The sequence below is a fragment of the Kwoniella bestiolae genome, chromosome 8 (genome assembly GCF_000512585.2).
Source record: "Kwoniella bestiolae CBS 10118 chromosome 8, complete sequence".
NCBI lineage: Eukaryota > Fungi > Basidiomycota > Tremellomycetes > Tremellales > Cryptococcaceae > Kwoniella > Kwoniella bestiolae.
In genome coordinates this window covers 547,007-574,123 of record NC_089248.1, presented here as the reverse complement: position 1 = coordinate 574,123, position 27,117 = coordinate 547,007, and the positions used below count along the sequence as shown (strand labels likewise).

At 47.5% G+C, this 27,117-nt stretch overlaps 7 protein-coding genes across 7 annotated transcripts; 3 read left to right on the top strand and 4 right to left on the bottom strand.

Moving 5' to 3' along the window:
* Nucleotides 1–339: 339 nt before the first annotated feature.
* Nucleotides 340–4,100, bottom strand: I302_108802 (uncharacterized protein; the record flags this gene model as incomplete). The annotated part of the gene is made up of 10 exons (XM_019194528.1): nt 340–2,296; nt 2,358–2,428; nt 2,497–2,604; nt 2,660–2,692; nt 2,746–2,835; nt 2,901–2,921; nt 2,981–3,188; nt 3,263–3,304; nt 3,378–3,694; nt 3,795–4,100. The coding sequence occupies 10 exons, from the start codon at nt 4,098–4,100 to the stop codon at nt 340–342; spliced, it is 3,153 nt and encodes a 1,050-aa protein (XP_019043364.1).
* A 1,773-nt stretch (nt 4,101–5,873) lies between these two features.
* Nucleotides 5,874–10,839, top strand: I302_108801 (uncharacterized protein; the record flags this gene model as incomplete). The annotated part of the gene is made up of 3 exons (XM_019194527.1): nt 5,874–6,358; nt 6,450–9,082; nt 9,152–10,839. The coding sequence occupies 3 exons, from the start codon at nt 5,874–5,876 to the stop codon at nt 10,837–10,839; spliced, it is 4,806 nt and encodes a 1,601-aa protein (XP_019043363.1).
* Nucleotides 10,840–11,073: 234 nt separating this feature from the next.
* On the bottom strand, nt 11,074–13,529 carry I302_108800 (glutathione-disulfide reductase; the record flags this gene model as incomplete). The annotated part of the gene is made up of 12 exons (XM_019194526.1): nt 11,074–11,111; nt 11,175–11,234; nt 11,334–11,472; nt 11,538–11,625; nt 11,835–12,222; nt 12,355–12,737; nt 12,828–12,977; nt 13,055–13,064; nt 13,139–13,152; nt 13,221–13,300; nt 13,374–13,419; nt 13,486–13,529. 12 exons carry the CDS (start codon nt 13,527–13,529, stop codon nt 11,074–11,076), a joined length of 1,440 nt encoding a protein of 479 aa, XP_019043362.1.
* A 577-nt stretch (nt 13,530–14,106) lies between these two features.
* Nucleotides 14,107–16,020, bottom strand: I302_108799 (uncharacterized protein; the record flags this gene model as incomplete). Its single annotated transcript, XM_019194525.1, has 9 exons — nt 14,107–14,169; nt 14,246–14,323; nt 14,394–14,526; nt 14,592–14,983; nt 15,070–15,305; nt 15,364–15,373; nt 15,444–15,671; nt 15,759–15,861; nt 15,968–16,020. The coding sequence occupies 9 exons, from the start codon at nt 16,018–16,020 to the stop codon at nt 14,107–14,109; spliced, it is 1,296 nt and encodes a 431-aa protein (XP_019043361.1).
* Nucleotides 16,021–16,409: 389 nt separating this feature from the next.
* I302_108798 (uncharacterized protein) lies at nt 16,410–17,972 on the bottom strand (the record flags this gene model as incomplete). Its single annotated transcript, XM_019194524.1, has 7 exons — nt 16,410–16,750; nt 16,831–17,117; nt 17,188–17,270; nt 17,328–17,384; nt 17,522–17,569; nt 17,643–17,677; nt 17,846–17,972. The coding sequence occupies 7 exons, from the start codon at nt 17,970–17,972 to the stop codon at nt 16,410–16,412; spliced, it is 978 nt and encodes a 325-aa protein (XP_019043360.1).
* An 880-nt stretch (nt 17,973–18,852) lies between these two features.
* I302_108797 (uncharacterized protein) lies at nt 18,853–20,114 on the top strand (the record flags this gene model as incomplete). The annotated part of the gene is made up of 3 exons (XM_019194523.1): nt 18,853–18,984; nt 19,100–19,453; nt 19,524–20,114. 3 exons carry the CDS (start codon nt 18,853–18,855, stop codon nt 20,112–20,114), a joined length of 1,077 nt encoding a protein of 358 aa, XP_019043359.1.
* A 2,389-nt stretch (nt 20,115–22,503) lies between these two features.
* On the top strand, nt 22,504–27,023 carry I302_108796 (uncharacterized protein; the record flags this gene model as incomplete). Its single annotated transcript, XM_019194522.1, has 5 exons — nt 22,504–22,883; nt 22,944–25,806; nt 25,953–26,549; nt 26,709–26,757; nt 26,830–27,023. 5 exons carry the CDS (start codon nt 22,504–22,506, stop codon nt 27,021–27,023), a joined length of 4,083 nt encoding a protein of 1,360 aa, XP_019043358.1.
* Nucleotides 27,024–27,117: the final 94 nt, after the last annotated feature.

Genomic DNA, 27,117 nt, shown 5'->3' with positions numbered 1-27,117 from the left:
AACTATTTGACTCGTGATCATCTGTCGAAGGACTGTACTTTTGTTGTCATGGATCGGAGGTAGCTTGTCATCTGTACGAGGGTACAGTATAACACGTATATATGCATGAACCATCATCCGTTATTGGGTTATGGGGTCTTGATCATCAGAATCATAAAAAGTCGTATACACATCAAAGGTAGAAGGAATGTAATGAGGTACAAAGAACAGAATGGGATTATAATTTGTTTCAACTTGACTTAAATCTGTTTGATAGTCCTGAATTGAAAAGAATGAGAAAATTGTATGTACAGTACAACTCGAGGAGCAGTTCATGTTTTTCATTAGGTCGAGGAAGCCCTACTTGACTCCCCATTCCTTCCCATCAAAGGGTTCCCACCCCAACCCTGTTAATTCAATATCATCCAACTCCAACTTTGGTAACCCCTTCTTATCCTTCGATACGCTGACTACAGAGCTGGAGTTGGATACTGTCCTGTCACCTTGTCCTGCTTCTGCACCCACCTCGGGCGAAATGAGAGATTTCTTTTTGATAGGTGATGGTGGATTACTGCTGGTAGCACCACTTTCTTTCCTCATACTGCTTGAAGTGGAGGAAGAAGTGGAAGGTATGATAGATGATATTTTCTTTTTCCGTCCGAGCCATCCTGAGCCCGATTCGGTGTGTCTCCTATATCCCATTTTGGGTCTTTCCTCTTTATTCTTCTCAGCAGCCAGATTATCGGTATTGGTGATTGGCAAACGATCAGTTCCAGAGGGAGTAACAATCCTAGAAGTATTGGAATGTGCCTCGGGAGGAGAAGCGAGTGACTTGAGTACAGGAAACGTCTTCAACTTATTCCCAAACTTGAATGCCTTCTTTGTATTTTCGATAGATTTCGTGGAGAATAAATTCGGTCTAGGGGATTTAGACGGACTGGTAGATCCAGACATCTTGGAAGAGGAGGTATCTGAATTTTTGATTTGTCTTTTCAATCCCGATCCCCCTCCTACGTGGGTACTTCCATTTCCTATCAACGTCGAGGGTCTTCTCTTCAACACCCTTCCTAATCCAAGGAACGAATGATCCAACCTGCCATTTCCATGACCATTCCCATTGGGTAAAGACGCATTTGGTCCCTCGGGTATGGAGAGCTCTTCCCACTCTTCGTCATCTATGTATGTCCTCACTCCATGTAACTCCACTGAAAGCCTTGCGATGGGGATTGTGTCGACACTGGGAAGTTGCGGGTGACGACGGACGATCCGGGTAGGTGAGCAGGGGTGTGGGGAGGGGACAGTCACGATGTCCGATACGGATAGACCGGACGCGGGGAGCCCAGGGGGGAGGTTGAGGTTGAGATTGATCTCTTCGGATAATTGTCTGACTGGTTTGGGTCTGAGGGGGATGGGCACGGGGTGAGAATGGATGGAGTGGGTGGATAGTTGAGGCGAGACGGGTGATTGAGCTTGAGCTTGTGTTCTCACGGAGTTCGAACGGGCGACATCAACCTTGGGCATCGGAGGAAGGTCTTTATCGATTGACGGTCGAGGGGAGGTTGAAGCTGGGACGTTCTCGATTGATGTCGCTAAATCAGGCTGAGCAGCCGAGTTGTTCTTGACTGGCTCGGCGTTCCTCAGCATCTCCACAGATATATCTTCGGGACTCGTGCGTCCCATTACTGGATCAGGTGAAGCTGCTGAGGTGACAGATGGGAGATTGGTGGAATATGCAGAAGCAGGTGATCCAAGTAATGATGCTTCTTTCGGCAGAATGACAGGCGAAGCCACCGACGGAGCAGGAACTGAGGCTTCGGCCACCTCCATCGTAGGTTGAAGAACAATATCCTCTTCGTCCTTATACCGTTCTTCACCGAGCTCTGTCATGCCACCGATTGCTGAGTCCGGTTCGCCACCTTCAGCTTCGACCATTCCAGGCGATATATCTTCAGCCGTCAACTCGATGGGTATCTTGTTCTCCGAATCCTCTGAAACCCTATGTTCCTCCTCCTCTGCAGCAACACTATACTCCATCTCACTCTCCTCAACAGTCTCATACCCGTCTTCCTCTCTGGTCCAGGCGAAACCTTCCAGCTCGTATCTATACTTTGCTTGTTCAAGAGCATATAGAGCATTGTCGTTCAACGGCGTCTTCTTGAAATTGTCTTCTCCTCGGAACTCATGAGTCGACATGTCGACTGAGGGGTCTTCCTCCAAACACAATTTAGGAAAGTAGTGGGTGTTGTATTCTGCGATTGGGTGGAGCTTGAGTCCATGGGGATCTTGATATTCTCCTTTGTTGACCGTGTCCCAATCGCTGTGTCATGAAGTATGCTTCAGTTGGTGGTCCTGAAGAGACAGGTTAGAAGGTAGCTCACAGTAAGACAAAGTAATCATGCTGCTTCACACAAGGTTCTGTCAAACGCCACATCGGGTCTTTCTGAAGGAGCTAGAGAGAATACCAAGAGTCAGCTGCCATGAAGATGATTGCAATGTCCCCCACACTAAGCAGCTCACCGCATCGATAAAGTTGTATGTGACTGGGTCAGGCATAAATCTCGCCATCTTGGGATCATGGAAGAGCTCGTCCCATGGATCAAACAGTATCCGGTTCCACAAAACCATCTACACCGTCAGAGGTAAGCTCTCGTTTCTTGTGGAGAAGAAGTCGTAAGCTCACAGGAGGCTCGTCATCTGCTTTCCTGAAAGGCACCTATATTTGCAAGTCAGCTTTTACCGAGCTGAAAGTCTTGCCTGCAAGCTCACCCTCCCCACCAACCCTTCAAGGACGATACATCCCAAAGCCCACCAATCGACCGCATACGTATATTCACCTCGTTTGACCACCTCTGGAGACTAGGTCAAAGCATGAAGAAGCGTAAGCTTGAGACGAAAGGACGGGACCCCTGAGGACAGCTTACAAGGTATTCAGACGTCCCGACCTGTCTCCGACTGCTATCAGCTCGAGTTCAATCAAGTGGTCGCTACCAAGCTGACTCACGAAAGAGTAAGCCTTGTCAACTACCAACTTCTTCTGTCCACTGGCTAACGTCCTCAGACTGCCAGCTCCCTGACCTGCCCAGGGCGGTAATGCTGGTTGACCAGGGTATGTGACGACATGTATAGGTTTTGGATCACCTCGATAAGAGAATTCTTTGGATAAACCGAAATCTGCTAATACTGCGTGACCTTTGGAGTTTAGTAATATGCTGAGGTAGAGAACTATCAGCTGACCATTATCGAAAGAGATTTAGTGGACCATTGACGAGTCAGCTGCACTCACTTTTCCGGTTTCAGATCTCGTACAATTATACCGTGTCTATGTCTGAGGAGACGTAACAAAAAAAATCAGCCGTTCAAGTCGACCCATCCGGATGGAAAGCTATCAAATCACTCACAGATCCTCCAGTCCCTGCGTAATATCAGCAGCATAGAACCTCGTCCTATGATCTCCCAATATCCCATGCAACTCCATCTGCGTTGCCAGATCCCCACCAGGGTAAAACTCCATCACGAAGTAGAAATTCTCTCTGTCCGTGAATGAGCTGTGTAGTCTAGATACGAACCTGTTATTGGGCTCGTCAATTGCGAAACGTTTTAAGATGGATTGTTCGGTCAGGGTGTGATTGAGCTCGTCGTGAGTGAGGACGGATCGCTTGGAAATGGCTTTCATTGCTCGGATGTTATTTGTGGGTGTGTGCTTGACTAGGAGGACCTGTTGTTGCACGTATGAAATCAGTAGTGGTCTCCACTCACCATCGGAGCAATCTTACATGCCGTGGTATGCTGAACACCAGATGGAACCACCGACTCACCCTTCCCGCACAACCTTTACCCAATACCCTGATCAACTGGAAATCCTCCAACCTCGGTACGTATCTCTTTGACGACCCATCACTCGTACTGTCCTGTCTCCTCCCGTCCACATAACTTGGGCTTGGATCCCGTCCATGCGGAGTGGGTGACGAAGCTTCACCGAATGACGAGCTTAGTGAGGGGGTTCTATCGGGCGTGGTGAGGCCGTTGGGAGGTACTAGGTGAGAGATGGTGGGTTGGGAGGAGTCGTCGCCACTATATGGTGGAGAAGGGGGTAAGGGGACTGTTGTAGGTGGACCGAGCATATTGAGAGGAGGGTCGATGTTACAAGTAGAGGGAGGTCGTGATTGTCGAGATAATCCGACTAAGATTTATCTGGTATTTCGTTGGTTAGCTTTTTTGGTTGGAACTGACTTATCCCTTGACTTTTACTGTTAAGGTAGTATGGTTTGAGTTGAGATGTGAATGTTCGGAACAACCATAGTAATATGACCATGTTGTGATGATCAGCCTTTATGCTTTTGGTGTAATACGTATATCGAATGTTCATACAGGTGTATCAGGCGAAAGACAGACCCAACATACCTCAAATATATACCTTGTTCTCAGTGAAAATGCCTCTTCGCTTGGATATGTAGCTGGGTGAATGACGTTTTGATCACTCTTTATCTAAACTGATGATCCTTTGATACCTACGCTCCTCTCTTCTTCTCTTCGGGTTATTCGAAGGTACAATCTGAGTACGGAATTTGAATATGAGTGTGATGGTGGGGCTTTTTCCAATGACGGATGATGGATGACGGATGACGGAATAGTCCAGTCGAAGGTTCTTGATGCACGAAGTCCCGGGTGGATTCAAGTGAGACTGATGCTTTGAGGTGGAGTATGAGTTGAGGTGAATGATGTTGGATTATAAGTGGGGTGTGAGACTTGATACGTGATTTGATATGGAAGGTGACGATGGGTATTAGATATGGATCCAATGAGTACAAGTGAGAGATGAAATAACATGTATAGGTAGTATCAGTCGATCAGTAATCAGTAATGCATCACAGCGTAATCAAGTGATAATAATTTCCATTTCAACTTTTAGTAACGCATTGACCCCTCACTGCAGTTCACTGTTCACACACCCCTTTCACATCCCACAACCCGGCTCTCCCACATCACTGTCACGTAGCTTGGACCCATCTATCCATAGCACGCTCAGAGGACGTGTCACTCTCATTCTATCTATGGCTTAGCATCTTCAGTTTGCTCCAACAGCTTCAGTAAGTATGCTCATTGTCGTCTCGTCCATGCATGAACTACACCTTCCGCTTGCCTTGCCTTCACAATGCTTTATGACGATGATGATGCGTTGTGGAGGGGTGATTTGGTTTACATGGTCATTGTAGTAGTCCGTCCCTTTGATTCGGGATTAGCGTGATACTAAAGTCTGGAGTTGATGAACTGTGCGTTTTTGATGTGCTGCTATACTGTACTGTGTATGAGTGTATGAGCAGAGCGGGGAAAAGAGAAGCACAAAGAGAAAAAGTGTAAGATACACAATGAGATTGTCCTCGTTCGCTATTGTTGTTGCGCTTGTTTACCCTTTGCACTTGAAACGCATCATAGTTACCTTGTATGGTAAGGTGATAAGTGATAACCGTAATTAAGTGTTTACTATAAAGTGTGTATGCCACGCGACTAACATGTATGAGCTAAGTGGCTCGTGCGCGGTTGCTTTATGTGATTACAGTGTAGTGTAGTTATACGCGTTGAATAGCAGTGATCATTCAACATTCATCTACCATAACATCCTTCCAATGTTGAGATTGATATTCACTACCATAAACAATCCAACCATTATATCTCCATTAGATGAGAGCAATCATCGAATTACACACTCCTTCTAACAGTATCATCGACCCAGCACTTCTGTGAAGTCGCGACATCACGACAACACTTGACGACTTCTAAACGAAACAACGAAACAACGAAGAGGTGAAAACTGAATTGAAACCCCATCCAAAACGACCCAAAGGAATCATCCAACACGACAGAGAACAAACGAACACCAACTCCAACTCACCAAAATGGCAGCAGTAGCCTCACAACCCATCCATGCTCATCAGCAACAACAGCAATATTACGGAGGAGGAGGACAACAGCATCATCATCGTCCCCAACAACAACAGATGTATCAGCACCACTCGCAGTCTATAATGGAGGATGCCTCGGACGAAGAGCACGACCACCATATGAATGGTCACGGAGACGAAGATGATGAAGATGACGACGAGTCGATAGAAGGTGATATCAATATGATGGATCCTGCCCATGCGCATTTCTACCAACAGCAACAACAGCAGGCTCTTTACTACCAACAACATCAACAGCAGCATGGTAGTCAGACGGATCTCACGAACCCCTCTGGATCTTCGAAACAGAATATGAATAATCAGAATAATAATGGGAATGGTGTAGGTGTAGAAGGGGATGAAGAGATGTATAGTGATGAGGAGAGTGATACGGATAGTATGCCTGATGAGAATATCGATTTCAGCTTGACATACGCTCTGTGAGTTTGTTTTGACACTGTTGTGGTGTTTCCCATCATCCTTCCTAGGAGACAACTGGCTAATCAGTTGATATGACTTGACATGACTCAGACACACCTTCCTAGCTACCGTTGAAGGTCAAGCATCAGTAGTGAAAGGAGATTCCCTAGTCCTGCTCGACGATGCAAACTCCTATTGGTGGTTAGTCAGAGTACTCAAGACAGAAGATGTAGGATATATCCCCGCGGAGAACATCGAAACACCCTACGAGAGATTAGCACGTCTGAACAAACACCGTAATGTCGATTTGGCAGCTGCTACATTATTGGAGAAACAAGCTGGAACTGTACAAGGACGAGAGAAGCTGAAAGATGTTATCGCATCAAAGGCAAAAGGATTGAGAAGGGATCTTTCAGGTGAAGTCGGTGCGGATTCTGGTAATGGTGGTGGGAGAAGGGTGGTGTTCGCTCCTCCTACCTATGTCGATCATCCCGGTGTCACATGGTCAAGTGACGAGGAAGACGATGATGAGGAACATGAGGACGATGAAGGTGAACACGAAGTGGATCAAGTCGAGAATGAATCCGCCCAACAACAGCACGTCCAATCTGGTGATGTTAGGCATGAGGCTGAAATCCAACGAGTCGACCAGTCACTTGAACCTGATTCGGAGATGGAACCTGATGATGGGGTTGAATGGGCAGATAACGCTACCATCGAAGAACAACGTAGAGTCATGGATCAAAAGCAACGCCAATCTCAGTCTCAGTCAACCAACACCGTCCAACCCAAATCAAACAATCCCTTCGCACCTCGTGACACCAACTCCAACGCTATCGCCCCTTCAGCATCCAACACTTCCCTCGCTTCTAGCTCTGGCGGAAGTGCGATCATGGATCCTGCTCAGGCGGGTAACGAAACTCGTCGTTTGACAGTGACACCCGCTGTCGCCTCTGGCCCGCTACTTCCATCGGCGATGCAAGCCCAGCAGAACGGTAGCGGTACGGCAAGGAACGTCTCTGGTCAGTCGGCTCAATCGGTCCAATCTGTTTCTTCCGTCGTATCTACCGGATCTCCCCAGCGCAGTACGACGCCCACCAGCCCAGAGGAGATAGCTAAGAAGGGTAAGAAGATGAAGAAAGGGAGTAAAGAGGAGCTCGATAATGGCGAGAAGAAGAAGCGAGGTATGCTGGGAGGACTATTCCATCGCAAAGGGAAAGATAAGGGCGGTAAAGGAGTTGCAGGGAATGATGCTAGAAGTTCAGAAGAAAGTATGGTCAGCGGTGCTGTTGAAAGTGGTCCAAATGGTCAGCAGCGCTGGTCAGAAGAGAGAGCTGCGCCGCCTTCTTCATTATCGCAACAACAAATATCACAGCAGCAGCAGACCCAGCAGCCACAACCGCAGGGTCAGCAACAAAATGGTCCAGGAATATCATCTCACGGTCTACGATTACAACAGCAAGATCAGGCGAGGATGCAGTCATACACTTCCAAATATCTCAACAAATCCCCTTCATCAGATCTACATTCACCCACTGCTGAGGAAGCTGCCGCCGCTGTCGCTCAATCTGCTGCTGCCATGAGATTGGCCGCAAGTATGGGCAACAGCATGGCTAATATAAATGGCGGTAATGGCAGTAACGCCAATGGAGGAAGACCAAGCTCGATCATCCTCTCTCCAAATCCTGCTGGACCACCTCTCCTGAACGTCATTAGAATCTTTGCGGGCGATCACATCAAATCTGAATCTTCGTTCAAGACCGCCTTGATCAACGAAACAACCTCTTCGTCGGATCTCATCAAGCAGGCGATGCAGAGATTCCACCTGACCATCAGCTCCTCATCTAGCAATACGATGGATAATGGATACTTCATCACCATCCGAGATGTAAATGGCGAAGAGTTCGAGTTGACCTCTGACGAGAAACCGTTGATAGCGTTCCAAGAGGCCGTACAGCGCTGGGCGAACGAATCGGACGAAGATCTCACTTCTAGGATCGGAGCGATAACGCCCACTGTCAAGCGATCGAGCGTCAGTAGTTTGTCGAGTGTCATGAGTCTATCAAACCACCCGGCAATAGCTAAATTAGGGATGAACGATTTCTCGGATGATTCGACGGTCAAGATTTACTTGAACAGACGACGACCCGGGTCGGTACAGCTCAATAATACTGGTGGGATGCCCGAACCTGTTAGTGAATTTTCGAGTTACAGTACTCAGCTTTCGACTGTACAGGAGTCGGAGGGTGGTAATGACTCGAGTCCCGAGGATCGGTCAGGCGAATGGACGAATGACGGTGATGGCGATGTGACTCCTCCTGCTAAAGCGTCGCAGAGGTTCAACAATCCATTGTCCATCCAAATTAACAATAATAGTGGAAATGTTGGTGACTTGTATGAAAGGTATACGTCACCTTCTGCGAGATTCACTATTCAGTTGATCATTCATCAAAACGATCTGCCTGATAATCTATCTTTCGACCCTTCAAGCGACTCGATCGTGCCCAAATCCCTGCTCGGGGAACGACAGGTACAACCCTCTTCAAGCAGTGGCGCACCACGAAAGAGATTGTTCTTGGTTCCTAGGAATGTTAATGTCATCGAGGCTATCGAACAGGGACTGGACAGGTTCGGTATACAGGAAGGTGTCGTGGATGGAGGAGATGATGTGGAAGATAAGATTGGTAAGCGGAGGAGTGTGACTAGGGTGAGATACAATTTGGCGGTTATTGTCAATGGCGAGGGTGAGTTTTCTGTCATAATCATCCCCCGAGTATAGACGAACTTGGACTTACATGCAGTATTTTTTGTAGAACGCCTGTTATCTACCTCAAGTCGTATCTTGGAAGCGTACGATCATCCGCCCAACCTCCGTCCGATGGAACGAACCACCCCTGCTGAGCGACGTCGGTCCCGAGACCTACAACATACCGCCGGTTCGCCAAATGATATCTTACCTACCGATCCTGTCTTTGTGTTACGCAGAGTACATACCCACCAACATCAAGCACGTGGATCGACGGGTCTGGCAAATGCTAAAGTTGATTTCGCAACTTCCACACCTCGACAATCCACTTCATCTACCAACGGTTCTGGTGATACAAGATCGCCAGCAGAGATCATCGCTGCTCAACGAGCTGCCTCTCGAGCCAACCAGAAGGCATTGATATCGGCACATACCAACCAGACCCAGGGAGTGGATATCATCCTACCAGATCAGAAGGGGACCTTCAGATCCTCCAGACTGATAGAGCATGACGGTGAAGAGGTGGTGCGATACTCCTATATCGATGGGGATGGGGAGACGTACGATATCTCCGAACTTTTAGAGGAGGAATGGGGAGGTCATTCTACTACTGGATCTTCTGCGGCACAACAGAAAGTGAAGCCCAGTTTGAACAGGTTGGGAACGGACCAGAGCGCTTATATCACTGCTCCCTCTACGCCTGAGGAGGGATTGGAGAAGGACAAGGTCCTCCAGGAGCTGCCTGTGGGAGGTAGGCAAAGGACGAATAGTCAGTCTCAGGACATATTGAAAGCCACAGTGGAGAAGGGACAGGAGAAGAGCTTGGAGGAGAAATTGATAAGGGTTATGGATAAGGTTAAGAGTGGATCTGTTAAAGGATCAACATCGAGTGAGGAAGTTCTTGCTGCCCAACAACAACAGCAGCGAACACCCGACAAAGAAAGGGAATCACCTTCACCTGGTAGAGTAACCCCTAATAACGGACGGAGTACACCTCAGCATCATCCTACGTTATCTTCCCTTCCTGAAGGCAAGATAGGCGATCTGAATTCTACGCCTCGTGCTTCCAACACTTCCGGGTTCAACGGTAACGGTCATGATACCTCTGCTACGCCCAGGTCTAGTTCGAGGAACGAGCAGTACAGTTCTATCAATAAGTTGATATACACCGGATCGTCAAGACATCGTCAACAACCTTCCATAGCATCTATCATGTCTGATCTCGAGAACCCCAATCCCAACACTTCTGCGTCGTCAAGGAGACATCCTGAAGATGGGAGTGAAAATGATGAAGAGGATAGATCGTCAACACCCGTAACTGCTACGTCATCTACCCACCCTACCCCGCCTTTCAACGGGGCGGTATTTACCAGAGCGGTATCGGGAAGTATCAGTCCGACTCCGAGGGGAGGGCCGGTAAGGTACAAGGATGATTTTGGGATGGGGGAGATGATGGCTATTATCGGTATAAGGGCTAGGGAGTATCTCACGAGCGGAGCGAGTGGTGCGAGTGGAGGGGTGAAAAGGAGGGAAAGTGATAAGTCCTCTTCCTCTTCGTCTAATACGTCTGATGATGGACAGAGGGAAAGGGAGAAGGAAAGAGAAGTGGACAGAGTACTTAGTGGAGAGAAGATAGAATGGGATAAAGAGAATATACATCCTGAGATTAAAGGGTGTTTCGATAAGACGTTGAAAGGGTTGGAAAGGTTTGAAGAAGATTTGAATGCTTTATTGGCAGAGGTGGCGGGGTTGTGAGAGTATAAGGGAGGGGGATGTGTTTTTCTGTTCATGTTGATATTTTGGGTTGGGTCATATTGTATTTATTTTTTGCTTTTTTTCTACTACATGAGATTGCGTGGTGTGGACTCTTGATAAGACTGACTAATGTACGGGTTTATGTTTATACTTTTTTACGAGAATGGAATGCATCTAGAAATAACACTTTATTATCCTTCAACTTCAACACATGCACTGACGATTGTTCGATATCTATCGAAGAGTTACCAATTCCTCGGATGATGTTGGGTCTATACTCGCAAGATATGGATTAGCCAATCTGTGCAGATGATGAATCAAAAAAGGCAACTCACGGATAGCCACACAAGAATCGAAATCATCCTTGGTAGCTCCCATCTTGACTGCTACACCGACTATGTTGAAGGTTTACTAATCAGCATACGTACCTTCAAACACCCACACATAGTGGCTAGAGACAGAGTGAGAGACACTGAAGGTAAAATCATACTCACATCCTTGTAACATCTCGTCACTTCCTTCACCGATGATATGTAATCCCACGACCTTCTCCTCTGGTCCGGTACAGATCAACTTGTAAGAGGTGGGTTGTTTGTGATTCTCATCGAGCATTGCGAATGACATCGCTTTGAACTGCATCATCAAGGAGGAGTCGAGTCGTCAGTAATGACCAATTATGATGTGAAAGACAGACTCACAGAGGTCTTGTACACCTTTAAATTCTCTTTACCGTATTTCTCCTCTGCTTCTGGTTCTGACAGACCTACGGAACCGATGGTGGGGTGGCTATAACGCAAATTGACATCAGCATTTTGAAGGCTTTCTCCTCTCTCCTCTCTCCTCTCTCCTCTCTCCTCTCTCCTCTCTCCTCTCTCCCTCTCCTCTCTCTCTCTCCTCTCTCCTCTCTCCTCTCTCCTCTCTCCTCTCTCCTCTCTCCTCTCTCCTCTCTCCTGTCTCCTCTCCGCCTTCGGACATCCATAGCAAGGATCACTCACGAGAAAACGACCGAAGGGATATTCTCATAAGACAACTTATCATTCTTATACTTCTCAGGCCCGAACAACCTATTTGACAATCTCCGTCCAGCAGCGATAGCAACAGGAGTCAACAAGACTTTACCAGCGACATCTCCCACAGCGTAGATGTTGGGTACATTGGTATTTTGATAATCGTCTGCGACGATATCTCCCTTTTTATCTAATTCGATGCCCAACTTCTCTAATCCGAGCTTCTCGGTGTTGGCGTGTCGACCGATAGCCCAGAGGAGGACGTCTACTTCGAGGGGTTTGTCCAGGGAATCTACGTGGACTAAGAGAGAGCCCGAGGAGGTCTTTTCGACTTTTTTGACGTTGGAGGATTTGTGGATGTTTAGACCGGTTTTCTCTACGACATATAGAAGTCAGCATGCCAACGATGATGTGTTTATTGTAGGGAAGAGAGAGGCATGGCTATATCCATGTAGAACTGAGGTTCCTGGTGGTGAGGAAAGCGAGTAGGAAGACAGGAAACACCCACCCATGTAAGGAACCAAAACCTCGCTCAACATCGGATCAAAAGTCCTCAACACCTGATCATGTCTAATGATCAAGTGAGTCTCCGTACCCAGCGTATTGAATACTCCCGCCAACTCCACGGCGATATACCCCGCTCCAACCACTGCGACCCTCTTGGGCTGTTCTTCAATATCAAAGAACCCGTCCGAGTTGATCCCGTACTTGGCGCCCTCAATGGTCTCTTCGGAGGGGATGGTGGGTCGTCCACCGACGGCGACGGTGATTTTCTTGGCTTTTACTTGATAGGTCTCGCCGTCGAGACCGTCAATTTGGAGAGTGTTTGCGTCGATGAAGGAGGCGAAGCCGGAGTGGTAGTCTACTTTATCTTTGACGAGGTTGGTTTCGCTGTGGGGATAAAGAGTACGTCAGCTTAGAGAAGTCGAGCTTTGACTGGTAGAGATGATTACAACCGATGTCGAGAAAAGCTGCACTCACTAGATACCGTTCAATCTCTTGATATAGGCATCTCTCTTGTGTTTTAACTCTGTCCAGTTGAAGTCACCCGCAATCCTGTTGCCCTCACCATCTTTGCCGAATCCGTAAGCAGCGGCTTTTCTGAGGTTGTCGGCGATATCGGCGGTGTACCTGTCCCAAGTGGGATAATGAGCAATGATCACTATGGTGCAGGAGACAGATAGAGAGTGAAGGCTGGACGAACTTACCACATGACCTCTATGAACATCAGAAAATTGTGATTTGTCAGCTTCTGCCAGATCTTCCCAGCCTCACAACATATGAAGACATACTCTTGGGTACACATCTATCATAGCAATCCGGTATCAGCGTGATCTAGCTTCTTCTCGGTATGTCAAGGGATCGCTCACTCACCCGACGTTCACACAGGTACCTCCCAGTTTGGGGGTAGCCTCTGCCAAACCGACTTTAGCACCGTACGAAGCGGCTCGTCTCTGTACATATACATATGTATAAGCTATACTGTATGGCCTATGCACGGAGCAGGGGGGAGACTAGTGCACTTACAGCAGAAGCCAATCCACCAGATCCACCACCAATGACGAAGTAGTCACTGTCGATTTCGCATCGCACGATCAGTAATCAATTCCCACACGTTCAGTGAGATGAATGAACTCACTACTCCTCAATCTCAGACGCTTGGGCTTTAGTCAAAGGCGGCATCCTTGCTATTCTAGTCGAAGTGAAGTTCCTCGCGGGGAGATAGAGAGGTCTGAGTGTATGTTGTGTTTTGAATGCTTGGGCTGAAGATCGTAAGAAACTGGAGCAAGCGACAGGTCTTGTCGTGCTGATTATGTGTGATAGGTTGAAGGGACGAATTTTGCTCGAGTTCTAGGATTACTTGGTCAATTGAATGAACCAAGATAGGACGAGATAGGAAAGGTAGAGGGGATTATATGTGAATGGATGTGAATGACGATGAAGATGATGCTTAGTAAACAACGTAAAGGTGCAGCAGCGATGGAAATTGTGAGAGCTGTAATCGGTGAATGGCGCAATCGAACAACTTGCATCAGTCTGTTCATTCCCCGAATAACGGATATACGAGTACTCTACAACACCTCGCTGACTCATTACATCACATCGCTGCTGACAGATATATGCACAATACATCCCCAAGGAGCAACAACCCATCACCTCACACACTGTGGGTAATGAGATGCATCAACTCGTATTGTGCCTGTGAGCGATGGAATAATGCCTTGAACAGCGCAAATGCTTGATAAGCACCTGAAGATCCTCATATTCCGGTGGGATCATGATGATCCAGTCCAAAAGCATCTTCTAACCGCTGCAAAGCCAGCTAATGGCAATGATCAAACTCATCAGCCGGATATACCCATGGACATCTGTGCATGAGAGAAGTACAGTGTACTTACTCGCAATACATCTCGCTTCTGGGTAAAGATGAACCTAAACCTACAAGGCAAGGGGTCTGCATCCAGCGCAAGTGGATTCTGCATCGGTTCAACCACCTATCAGCATCGTAATCTTCCTTCAGCTCATGGTAGAGGAAGCTGGACATACGATATGTACACCATGATGGATCATCCTCTCCATCAAGCACTTCACAGCTTCCTCGCCGGGCTCATACCCCAACTTGATCGCTATAGACGATAAATCCAATAAGAAATATACCCCAGCATTCGCACCTACATACCTGATTATCAAGCATCAATCCATCATCCCTCTCTTCTTCGCACCAACTATGACTGACGGACTCACGGCAACTTATGATCCCTACACCACCGCGCACAAATATCCATACTCCCCCTCAACTCCTCCTTATTCCTCTCCAACAACCCCAACGACCTCTTCTCGTCGCGCAGCAACTCGCTTAAAGCAGCATCGGTCAGCCCACTAACGGGAGTAGCCATCATACTTCTCTTCACCAGCTCGCGCAATTGGGCATTCTCACTGACGAGCAAAGCAGCTTTTATACCTGAGCATCCCAGATCCTTCGTCGGACCTCCAAGAACATGTATCCTTTCGATAACTTCTGGAGAGTGGTACGATGCAAGTGATAAGATGCTGATGAATCCCTGTGGGGAGGGATTGTCGGTGGTAGGGTAGACAGTGTTGGCGAAGATCTCGTCGACTAAAAGGTGGATCTTGTACTGTTAACAATCATCGTATCAGCATAAGCCAGCAGGACTGTACTAAACTACCACCTTAGACCAATGCTGTTATTGACAAGACATACCTTCTCAACAAGGGAGATGTACCCCTCAATCGTTTCTAGAGGATAACATCCCGGTACTGGATTATGCGGATTACAAAGTATCACACACTTAACCACCACCCCTTCTTCCGCCGAGGTCCGTATCCGTTCTTCCAAGTATGATATCACCCCTGGCGAGAGGGGGTCGATATGCGGAGGGATGTGAGCCAGGACAAGTTCAGCTTGAGCGGGATACTCTATATCCCTCTTGTAGTCGTCTATGTAGCGAACATCAACAGAAATTCTGCGCTATCTGATGAATTTCCGAGCACTCACGATAGTAAGGCTTTAATCCATCATCCAATATCAGCATGTGACATTTATCTCCACCACAGCTACACGCACACCATACATACCGTAGAAAGTAATACCCCATCCCCAGCCTCACATAACCCCCAAATCACACTAGCCAACAATGCCCCGACTCCAGGTCCAGTCACGCTATTCTCCCTCGTCACTTTCTTAATCGGATTTCGTAAATTGAAATAACTGGGTAGGAGATCTTCCAGCTGAGGTAGAGAGGATCGTGTGAGGGTAGCCCGGTATTTCAGGTGTTGGGCGTGGATTTTTGAGGTTTGGAGTATCTGATGGACAAAGTTTGTATGTCAGGTCGTTCCATATTGCGCTCACTCAAGTCGAGTCCGATAGAGGTATCAGATCGGTGTACATACCGGTATCACCTCTTGAATCAATAATGAATTTTCAGCTGTCGATAGGTTGATCACCCCTTCGGGGTGCAACATCTGATCGTAGTATGGTCCAGTCGGTGCAGGACTGCAGAATCACAGAATTGAGGAATCGGCTCAGCTTTGTTCATGGTGCAGGGGAATTACAGACCGAAGACGGGCTTGTGGCCTGGGGGTGTAGAGTATAAACTCACTATGGACTGGGCTTGATACCTTCCATTCGCCTGTTGGCTCGATTCGATAACATCTTACCTTAAGGAACAAAAAGCTTTAGCTGTTCAACCGGAATGGACTCGTATCGAATATCAGACAATAGACATCAATCCATCCCTGTTATGTATTGAGAGCTTTGCATGATGACAATGTCGAAAGCAGGTGTTACAGTATTGTACCAACTTAGATGATTGCGGGCGGGATCCGCCCTATGGTGAGTACCCCTCAGGTCATTCATTGATTCGGTCAAATCCGATCATCCGTTTAGACATCATCTCATCATTCGTGATCACCCCGGCGACCATCTATAAGTCACTAGCTGATATCCCCTTCGCATGCTGACCATCCATCAAATGGTCATACAGCAGCGAATCGCTCACATCTCATCAAGTATGCATGCTACATTCTCACCCCTCCATTGACCTAATCCTCATCCATCCTCTCATCCTCACCCGCTCCATCCTTCTTCAGCCCAATCAACCCCTCCAAGAAGGCCTTAACGCTCTGTCCAGCATTATCAGGCAAACCCAACTCCCTCATCATCCCACCAGGCAATCCACCAGATCTCAGCGCATTGTCCAACGAGGCTATGGCATCTGTGAATTGCGGTGCGGAGAGGATGGGTAAAAGGTCTTGAGCAGAGGGGTTGGGGGGGAGATCCAAACCCTCTGGAAGGAGGGGTACGATCGTGGGGATGAGATCGGGATGGGTCGTGAGGAGGGTGGACATTTGGATAGGGGATAGGACGTCGGTTAGTCTTGCGTCTATAGGATATAGTGCAACTATCAGTCTTGACCTTTGTGTTGGGCATTCGAACCCAGTAAGAGAGTGAGAATGTACGCACCATCCTCAGCAGGAGCGAGTCCCCCACCCCTTGCCCACTCAGCCAACATCCTAGCCATCTGATCTTGACTCTCACTCCCACCTTGAGCACTGGGTGACTCTTCAACCCCCATCCCGCCGACAGCGGCACTGCCAGACCCAGTAGCGACGGTAGGTGTACTTGCCGAAGCTGCAGATCTGGGTGCAGGCTCAGGGTGGGATAATCTCGGTGCACCAGGTGTAGGAGGCCATGATCTCTCTTGGGTTCTTTGAGGGGTAGAAGGGATGGGTAAAGGTGCTGAGCCGATTCTACGAACAAATAGATCAAGTATGTCAACTGGAAATCCGGCAGCGGATTTGGATGGCAAAACCAGCTCACCTGTAGGTGGGATCTTGGATCAGGTTATTGATGTCCACTTGAGCTCTTGAAATTACTTGTCTATCGGATTTTTGGATCCAGAACTGCGCAAGTATACATAAGTGGGCGTTCATGCATAAGAGGGGAGGAGGTTAGCTTACAAAGTACTTTTGGTCGGAACTTGAGAATTTGAGGATATGAGTTCGACCGGATGGGTCCTGGTAGCATCATAAGGTCAATCAGTACGTGTATAGAAGCATCAGCGATGTGATTGAGTGCGAGGAAAGGAAGCGAGATTCAGAATGATGGATTGATTGGCGCTGAATTAAAGAGGAGAGGAAAGTATGACACTCACTTGATCTACTTGGGTGAAAGTAGCTTCACCAGGAAAGATGAGCAATTCCTGAAGCGTCAATAATGTGTCAGCTGCTTAGCTCATGAGACGATATTTCCAGCTAGGTGAATGAACAACTCACATCTTCAACTTGACCGGTGATCCTATTCTTCCAAGCTGAGTGACGATCGATCAAATCAATTGAACGTCAGCAATCGTCCTCTATTATCTTCATCTCTACTCTCGCTGTAACTCATTGCGTTGGTATCTCAGTCACTTCTTCGACTTCGTACTGATAACTTCTCTCTAGAACAAGCAAGCACATGATGGATCCTAATCACTCACAGAACTGCGTAAACTCCCCATCTTCTGACCTCAACTCCAATACCCCCTTCTCAGGCAGGGCATCTACGAATTTGCTCCCCTCTCTCCTGTGGGATTTACCAGCTGCGATTGAGATTTGGGCTGCCATGTTGATATGAGTGTATGTGTCTCGACAATGTTGTTATATGTTGGTAAAAGACATGACTTGGAGTGTTAGTAGATGAAGAAGAGCAGTGGATCCATCTTGGTTGATGACTTGTTGCGCTGACGCGGTTGCAGCAAGCCAAGTCGGTGAGGTCCGCATACCTTGAGTCTGGTTGTGGCAGCAGCACTCATCACTTTGTCAGATGGGCCATGTCCGGTTGTATGAAACCACCATGCTATGCATGTATCTTGATATTCATACTATCACATAGGATGCTAGAGGACTGACAGCTCTCACGAGGTGCTTGTGTGCTACATGTCAATATGCAAGAAGAGAGCCGAGAAAAGAACTATGGGAGGAGAGTTTCCTTCCCACTTCCCTCTCTCGTCAGCTCAAAGAACCGAGGACCTCTCCATGTGGGACCAAGTCTTACAATCCCAGACTACATTTGGCACCATTACTCCAAGTGATATACCTTGTACTCGAGCTTAAATGCCACTTCTACCCATGCCCGGGACGGATCTCCGAGACATCGATTGAACTATAATCCTCAATAATATCGATGAAAAGGTAGTACATACCTCCATGTCAAGTGGAGGTTGAGCATCCGCCCTTTCACCCCATTCCAGCTGTTCGAGATATAAGTACCTCAATCCAATCTCTTTCTTTCTTTCTTTCTCTTCTCTTCTCTTCTCAACACTGTACTCCGTTCATCCGCATATATTGTTTACTATCCCATCTGTGTTTATGCCGTTGACAAACCTGTATCTAGCTGTTTATATAATCTTGCAACATCTCATAGAGATATTAATCTCCCATATAATTCGTTGTCATATTGCCACTTGCCTATAGATCACTTGCTATAACTATCTATCCGGCCAAAATGCCTCACTCAACTACACGTTGGTATACTACAACCCTCTCAACCACCCAGGAGAGGAATCTCGTCAGCTCATCTTCCGCCGCTGCCGTTCCTACTGGTCAAGCTGTGAATCGACAAGACTCGCCCATCCTTGTAAGTCTCACACTCACATTTCTCTGCTCATGCTGAGCCGATCGCCACTCCGGTGAATAGTCTCCATTCCATTCGAGGATGTATACTGATAGGGATTCCCCGTTGATCTGCATAGGAATCGTCAAGAACTACCCACACACTCACTAGGCAATGTACTAAGACCACCCACCATCGAAAGCATCACTCGCAATCCCACAGAGATAGGGATCGAGCTCACCACACTCATCGAAGGGACATTCCTCGACAGTTCCCATCATCCAACCATCAGAGTGTCAACTCCGCTACACCCGTCAATCGAGGTGGCGAGATCATGAGCTCTACGCATAACCATCAAGCTATCCCTCCTACTCAAGTTCGAGGCGGGTCCACCGAAGTGACCGATCGACGACTCGCCCAAGATACCTTGATGCAAGAAAGTGCCAACTGGACCGTCGAGGAAGTTCAAAATTACATCGATCGAATGGCCATTGTAAGTACAATCTTGGCTCATCTGCCACGATGACCCATACATGAAGCTGATGTACTTGCTCAAATGGTAGGACGAAGACCAAGCAGTCAGACGAGCATGCACCTCCCCAATTCCAGACCAATCGTCCCTCCTCTCCAATTCATCTTCGTCCGCTACCCTCGTCGAAGATACCCAAAGAAAAGTCCGATTCGACCCCTTACCTGAATCTATCAACCCCTTGAGACTCTTCCAACCTCATTTCAAAGATCATCTGACCGATCCAGTCAACAAAGTCACGATCTTCGGTCATGTGGCTGTTCATCCTGAACCTTCTGAAATGGTCAGACAACAACAACCTACCGCCTCTTCCGGAGGACTGATACTCAGGGAGAGGGGTAAGACGTTTTTTCCGAAATTGAACGGTATCAAACCTCTTACCAAGATATTCGATGGTCCATCACCTCAAGCTCCCGGCACAAGAGTCCGAGATGAGGTGGAGAATTTGAATACCCTCTCGAACAAGGAGGAACAGAAGAAGTATATCTTGGATATCATCGAGAATAGGTTATCGGAGATTGATCATCGTCTTGAGACTGAGAGGGATGAGGATAAGAGGAGGAGGTATAGGGAGTTGAAATGGGATGTGACTAGGCTCTATATGGAGGTGAGGGTTTCGAATTGAGCTTATCGGGGTTGATAGGGAGGTGGAAGACGAGGCGGGAGGGGAGAGAGGAAGGGACGAAGGGGAGAGAGGAAGGGGCTGTTTCCGTTAGAATTGCTTGTGTTATTTTGGGAATATATGTTTCGTACTTTTGGATCACTGTTGTGTTTGTCTGGGATTGTTTGTTAATTTACAAAATACGCAAAAAAAGTGTTGTCCCTCTAGAATAAGAATAAACACAATGTTCAAATCCGGTGTGTTTTGCTATGTCATGTTTGCTGTTATACTTCGTAGCTTCGTAGCTTCGTATTTGGGTTTGGTTCAGATCAATAAACTGTGATCTATGGAAAGAATGTAACCTGTGTATATACAACGAGATCGCAAAAGTTCACTTCCACAGTTAAGTTAGATACTTCACCTACCACTCATCTTGCTTGCATCTCAATACCTACCGTTGGTCATGCATCTCAACCTTCCACTTCCGTCATCGTCATGTTCATGTTCGTAGATACACACACTAGATGTTTGTGTGCGGTACCAATATGTCCCGGGTGCCTACCTATCAGATGTCCGATAGTACGCTAGTCGAGTGATTCCGTGTCAAAGCGACGTTAGCTTTACGTCTCCTTTGTCACACTTCGTTCAGCACTCAATCATGCAAGAGGAGATGAAACGACTTGCAAGTCAGATGACAGTAAGTAGCTTTCAACGATTATTCCAGCGATAATGAGAATATGTGTATGAACCGTGCACTCATTCGGTTTAATTAAAATGGTCGTGCATGCGAATGATTTATGTAGCACGTTTCAGGTTGAGCCTGCTGTCGGGAAGTATGACGAAATATCCCTACCCTTCAGGCATATTCAGTAGGGTTCCTGGACCGTCTCCCTCGCTATTTATCCTTAAATTTATTTTCATGTACAGCTTTACAGCTTATGGCAATGGGAGATGGGAAAAACATCAATCACTTATCAATTTATGTAGATGTAGATGTGGATGTCGTATTGTGTTCCCATATAGACGGGAGGGACTGTATAGATATTGTAAACCATTGATCAAAACAGCAGTGTAGTGTAGCTTAGACAACCATCCAGATCTCATCGACAAGACGAAAATAGCATTGCCTTGACCTTCCTCCCCCTGACCGTTATACCGATTTACCTCTAAGTCAAAGCGAGCTCCCTCTTCCCACAAACTACGACAACTTCCCACTGGAATTGATTCGATACGAAGTACCAAGTAGTAAGGAGGATTGGCATTGTGGAGTCACTTCTACAAAAGGTGTATCTAGTCCAACGAACGGAGTAGACTATTCCGAGTAGGAGGAGATTGAGGTAGATCCCGTTAAGTGATACATAGAACAAGAGAAAAGGACCCCATCAGACCGCCTTTGGTACAGCAACAAGGTCAAGGACACGGACGGACAAAGAGCTTGGGTATTGTGTTTGGGAGTAGGGTGACAAAGAAAGAAAGAGAGGTGCTTTGGATATATGCTGTAGGTCTCATTTCACTCTCACTATCACTGTGATGTTCTCTGCACTTGACTTATCCCACCATAATAGCTCACATCGTATTCTGTCCATCTCCCCTCAATCAATCAATCAATCAGGTCGGACTCGAACATCTCTCCGCGGCAACTTACCACGACTTTCTGGTTTCTCCCATCATCATCACAAGTTGATCTAATTTCAACACAGGGGTCACTTAGGCTTAGGGTCAACGTCATCTGATGGACAGAGTTTGATCTTGGAATATTCAATCTTAGGCATCAAAGTGGAAGAGCTGATTTGATCGGTTGATGGATCCGAGCAATTTTTCGAAGATTTGTTTTCACACACTACACACTACTTTTATGATAACGACGAAAAACGTGATTTGTAAACGTCTGTGTACTGCGAGTTGAGAAGGAAGGCAAATAATCATTCGTGAGTACAAGTCTTTCAGTGGGCTAGGCGATGGTAGTGATCGCGATCGCGATGGTGCTCATTGTACATGGACGGAACATTGATAGCTGACCTTTATGTTTCTTTTGATATTCTTGGCAGATCACATCAGATTACGCATATCAGTCACTTTTTGAGTTTACTCTGTATAAAACAAATCAAACTACCGATCGTGAGGTCGACCATCTCATCGATATCAAATCACCTTGACCAACTCGAACGCATTCAACTACCGCAGCCGAGTGACCGAGCTGGCTTCACAGAAGATCAAGATTGAACTGAGTAGTATCCGTCGCACCTCGCCTACTCGACTTTCGACCATCCATTGTCTACTTTGTTTTCTCCTTCTTCTCCACAAACTACATCATCAACTTGCTCCGAGACCACGTGAGGAAGTATTGGGAAAGATCCACATAAATCTGTTTGCTGCTCGTATTGACATCTGACACCCAAGAGGTCAAAGGGTCATGCGTCTAGTCAAACGTAGATCATCAACCAGTCTTTCTCAACAGGGATCTTCAGCTCCTTCTCCCATCGATCTTTCCACTCTGGTACCACCACTTCCACTTCCCTCTTCGTCGACATCTCCTTTTGATCATGGACCGTCTTCATCACCTACAAAAGGGGAAAGCGTCAAGGGGAAGAAGAGGAGAGATAGTGCCGAGATGAAGTATCCCCCAACTTCCTTCGCGCAGGGAAGCGCGGGTTGGAGCTTCGGTAGGATGAGAAGCTTCAAGGGAAAGTCTAGAGGGAGTCAAGATGGGATGATATCTGGGTCGGAGGATGAGGGAGATGTGAAAGGGAAAGGGAAGGGGAAGAAAAATTCTTCGGAGAGCTTGAAAGTCAAGTAAGTTGTGTCTTCGCTTTCCTGTCTACATCCATGACGCTGATAGATCGCCTACTTCAGCTCTTTACAGAGTCCAGCCCCTGCTTCCCCAGTCTCACCCGTCAACTATTCCATTCCACTACATGCCAAAATACCTATAACCCCACTTCCCCATCCTACACCACCTTTCCTCTTGGAAAATGTTGCCACCCCCGACTTCACAGAATCCCCTTCGTTATCAGCATCTTCCTCTCGATACCCTTATCCCCAGCCAAGTCAACCTCTCATCTCTTTTGAACCCGATACCCCCAATTCAGCATCGACAAGGGCTTTAGTGACAGCTCAGACGGAAAGTATCTTCCCGCCTTCTTCATCAAGACCACCATTGACCACCTCAATGTCTATCACTTCTTCAGCGCCTTCTTACGGAAGTGGAGACTCATCATACCCCCTTATCACCAGTAGCGATGAGCCCCAGCCGCAGCGTCGGGTGATCAATGGTCCTACTTCTCCTCGTAAATTGACTAAACGACGTCCGGTATCTGTGGTGTATGATCAAGTGGAAATGGCGGAACGTCCGTCTACCTCATCCGACCGAGGTCACTACGATCCTCGAGCTGTCTCGACGTACAACACCTCCGCTCAGATATATACGGTCCTAAGCGCACCTCTACATCCATCCTCCAGTCTCCCCTTGCCAGAGGGAGCAGCACCGCCATCGCATCTCAATTGGCCATTGAATCGTAATCCATCCTGCTCCACGAATGCATCATCAGGCATGACCCCTTCCACCGACGAGTCTGGGACGCTCGAAACGCCCAACAATGCCGTGATCATACCTGGACAGGGAGAAGATAGGTTATGGGAGAGGATTGGAGAACCCCGACCACCTCTATCGAGATCTTCGACATTTTCGTTCAAGGAAGGTGATGATGGGAATATCACTTTGTCCAAGAGGGAAGGGTATTTCCAGCAAAAGATCAAACGAGATATCTCATCGTCGAGCGGTGAGACGCAGACGGAGAACGGTAATTCATATTCGACTATATCAACGGATTCATCCCCTACTTTCCATAAACCCGCTCCAACAGGCAATTACACCCCTACGGTCTCTTCCGGAAGCGACGTTACGGCTCGACAACCACGAAGTCTCCGAGTCTCGACCTCAAACCTCGAGCTGAAGACCAACAGAAGCGAAACGCTCATATCGCCCACTTCATCGATTAGGAAAAAGTCCGTTGCTTTCGAGGCTCAACCTATCGCGCCTGAAGACTCCAGTCAGCCGCATCAAGATGTTTATACAAGACCTGTCAGACCCCCTCTAACCAGATTACGATCAAGTAGTCTGGGAGCAATGTCCATCAACACCAATTCAGTATACAGTGTGGGCGAAGTTGTCACTGCTACCACTGCTGTTGTCATTCCTGCCCGAGCTCTCGAGGTCAACAGTTTAACGGTTAGCGGAATTGCAAGAGAATCACCGACATCGAGGGAAGGTGTAGCCGAGTTGTTGGCCGATTTCGAAAATTCCTCTGGAGCTGTTAGAAGGGCATTCGAGAATGAGAGGCAAAGAGGCGATTGGCCTCTATCGTTTTCTGAAGATGGCTATGAGGATGAAAATGGCCCTCGATCATCCTCGAAGAAATTCCAAACTTCCCGACCTGCTCCTCCGCCTCCCCGTTTGGCCTCTCCATTGAAAAAGAACGCTCGACCACCTCTCTCTCCTATTCTGCGATCGTCGACTACCTCGAATTCACCCAAGAAGCTCGTCTCTTTTCACTCCAATGCCACGACCACCACTGAGACCGGGGAAGCTACTCAAGATTCTCCCAAACGACCTTCCATGCCAGCTCGATCCAGCAGTTTGAGTAGATTATGGAGACGATTAAGCACTAGCGGATCAGTCGTTAAAGTGAAGAAGAGTAAATCTTCGTTTGAGAACCTGAAAGATGCCATCCCACCTGTACCGCAAGTTAAGAAGGATGAATGGTATGGAACTTCATCGGAATCACCCACCAAGATGACCACCAACAATCTCGAAAAGCTCATGTCGACAAGAATGAGGAGATCAAAGGGTTCGCTAGATCTCACATCGATAGGTAAAGAGAACCCCGACTTCCTGGCAGCATTGAAACCTGTCTCTTCCAAAGACCTCGATCGACCGTCTACCCCCTCTTCCATTAGCTCGAACTCAAAGCGATCTAAAGGTAAAAAGAGGACATCTACCATCCCTCCGCCCAGAGCTCAATCTGTGCCGTTACCTATTCGCAGCGATACACCTCCTGTCATCCCGCCCTTATCACCGACTCCTCCGCTCAAGAACCCCTTACCTTCGCCTGAGGTGCACCCAGTCAAATCTGGCAACTTACCCCCTGTTCCCAACGACTTCGGTCTTGATACCAACGCTGAAGCTGGGCCATCGAGCTTGACTACGCCCGTTCGATCGTTCCGTAAGCTGTCTGCACCCCCTTCGACAGGCACGTGGAAAACACCTCTCGGACCATACACCCCCCCACTATCAGCAATAGTCAACGACTATTTCCGAGATCTCAAAACGACCACTCTGCTCGGATCGTCCTCCGACAGCATCTTCGATAGAGAGGTAACATTACACAGAACGTCATTACATGAAGATGTGGAATATCAATCGTACGATGCCAAAAGGCGATATCGACAGTCCCTAGTGGAGATCAAAGATGATCTAGCGTTCCAGGCTACCGTCGAGGAATTGGTCAAACTTGAATCGGATGGGAGGGTCAGGATAACCCGAGCGGGAGGAGCTGCACTGAGAAATAACGAACAGACTCCGCCGATGTATAGGACTCCGTCCAAGGATTTAATGGAGAAGCAGGCTAGACAGGAGAATATCAGGGCTTGGTTCGTGACTAGGGAATTGGTTCAGGGGGAGAGGAGGTATGGGAGACTGTTGGCTAAGGGGGTTGCTGTGAGTGACTTGTTTCTTCTTCTCACTGTCACTGTTCTCTGCCTTGTGGATGTTCACGTTGTACACCATCGCTTGCAATAGATGGGCGCGACATGGTTTCAGCTCAAAGACAAGGGATATTGCTGATTTGACATATGATGATTTAGGCTGTCCAACTCGCTGCTCAGGTTAAGAAAGACGTACCGCCCGTCCCCATCTTACCTTCATCACCTACCACCGACGAGCTCTCGGCCTCACCTAGACTTTCCTCATCAGCCGGTCATTCCAGATCAGGATCTGGCCATATCAAGGCATCAAGATTACGGCGATCACGAACATCCACTTCCAATTCTAATCCCAATACGCCTGCACCTTCCCGACCTACTTCTCCTACATCAAACATCATACCACTTCCCACCTCACCGCTCGACATCTTGTTGTTGCATTTGCCCAAGCTATACTCGTTGAGTCTGAAATTATCAGAGAGGTTCGAACATGATCCATCGCCTTACGGAGTCGCCGACGCGTTCGTATCGATGGAAGAGGATATAACTAGGGAAATCACAGAGTGGTCGAAAAGGATCGGAGAGCTGGTATATTGTGGGATTGGTGATGAGGTGAATAAAATCCTGGAGGGGCAGAAGTTGAATAATGCTAAGAGGGGGAGAAGAAGGATTTCGGAAGGTGGTTTGGAGATGGAGAGCGGGACGGAGACGGAGGGTGAAGGGGAGGGAGAGGAAGATAGATTGAAGTTTGCTGATATTGTGGGTTGTCTCTCTCTCATCCTATCATCTCACCACTCTACCACTTTATTGCCTTTGACTTTACCACGTCCTCTCACATCAGTCATTCGTGAAATGGAATTATGGTATGATCGATAATGGAGGAGACATTTGAGCTGATATGATTTGGTGTGATGGTAGATTATCGTCCCTATCCAAAGAGCTTCGCGATACAAATTGCTATTCCAAGGTGAGTCCCTGCCTCAATACGACTAGTCCACATACGGGTGACACCATGCTGATACCATACTGATCATCTTAGAATTATCAACCAAACTCCCTCCCACATCACATACCTCACTGAAGATCCATCGTGCCCTGGAAGCTTCAATCAGACTAGCAACGGAGTGCGATAGATCTCAGAGTTTCGACCTGAACGCCCTGAGGAGACAGGGTAAGAAAGGAGGGAGAAAAGCTAGACCTGTCAGTGTTGGACCTGGAGTAGGTGTCTGGTAGGCTCTGGCTTCGACTCTTATCGTTCATGTTAACAAACAACGCATAATGTCTTGATTATCATCATCATCTGTACGACTGTACGTGTCTTTATCTG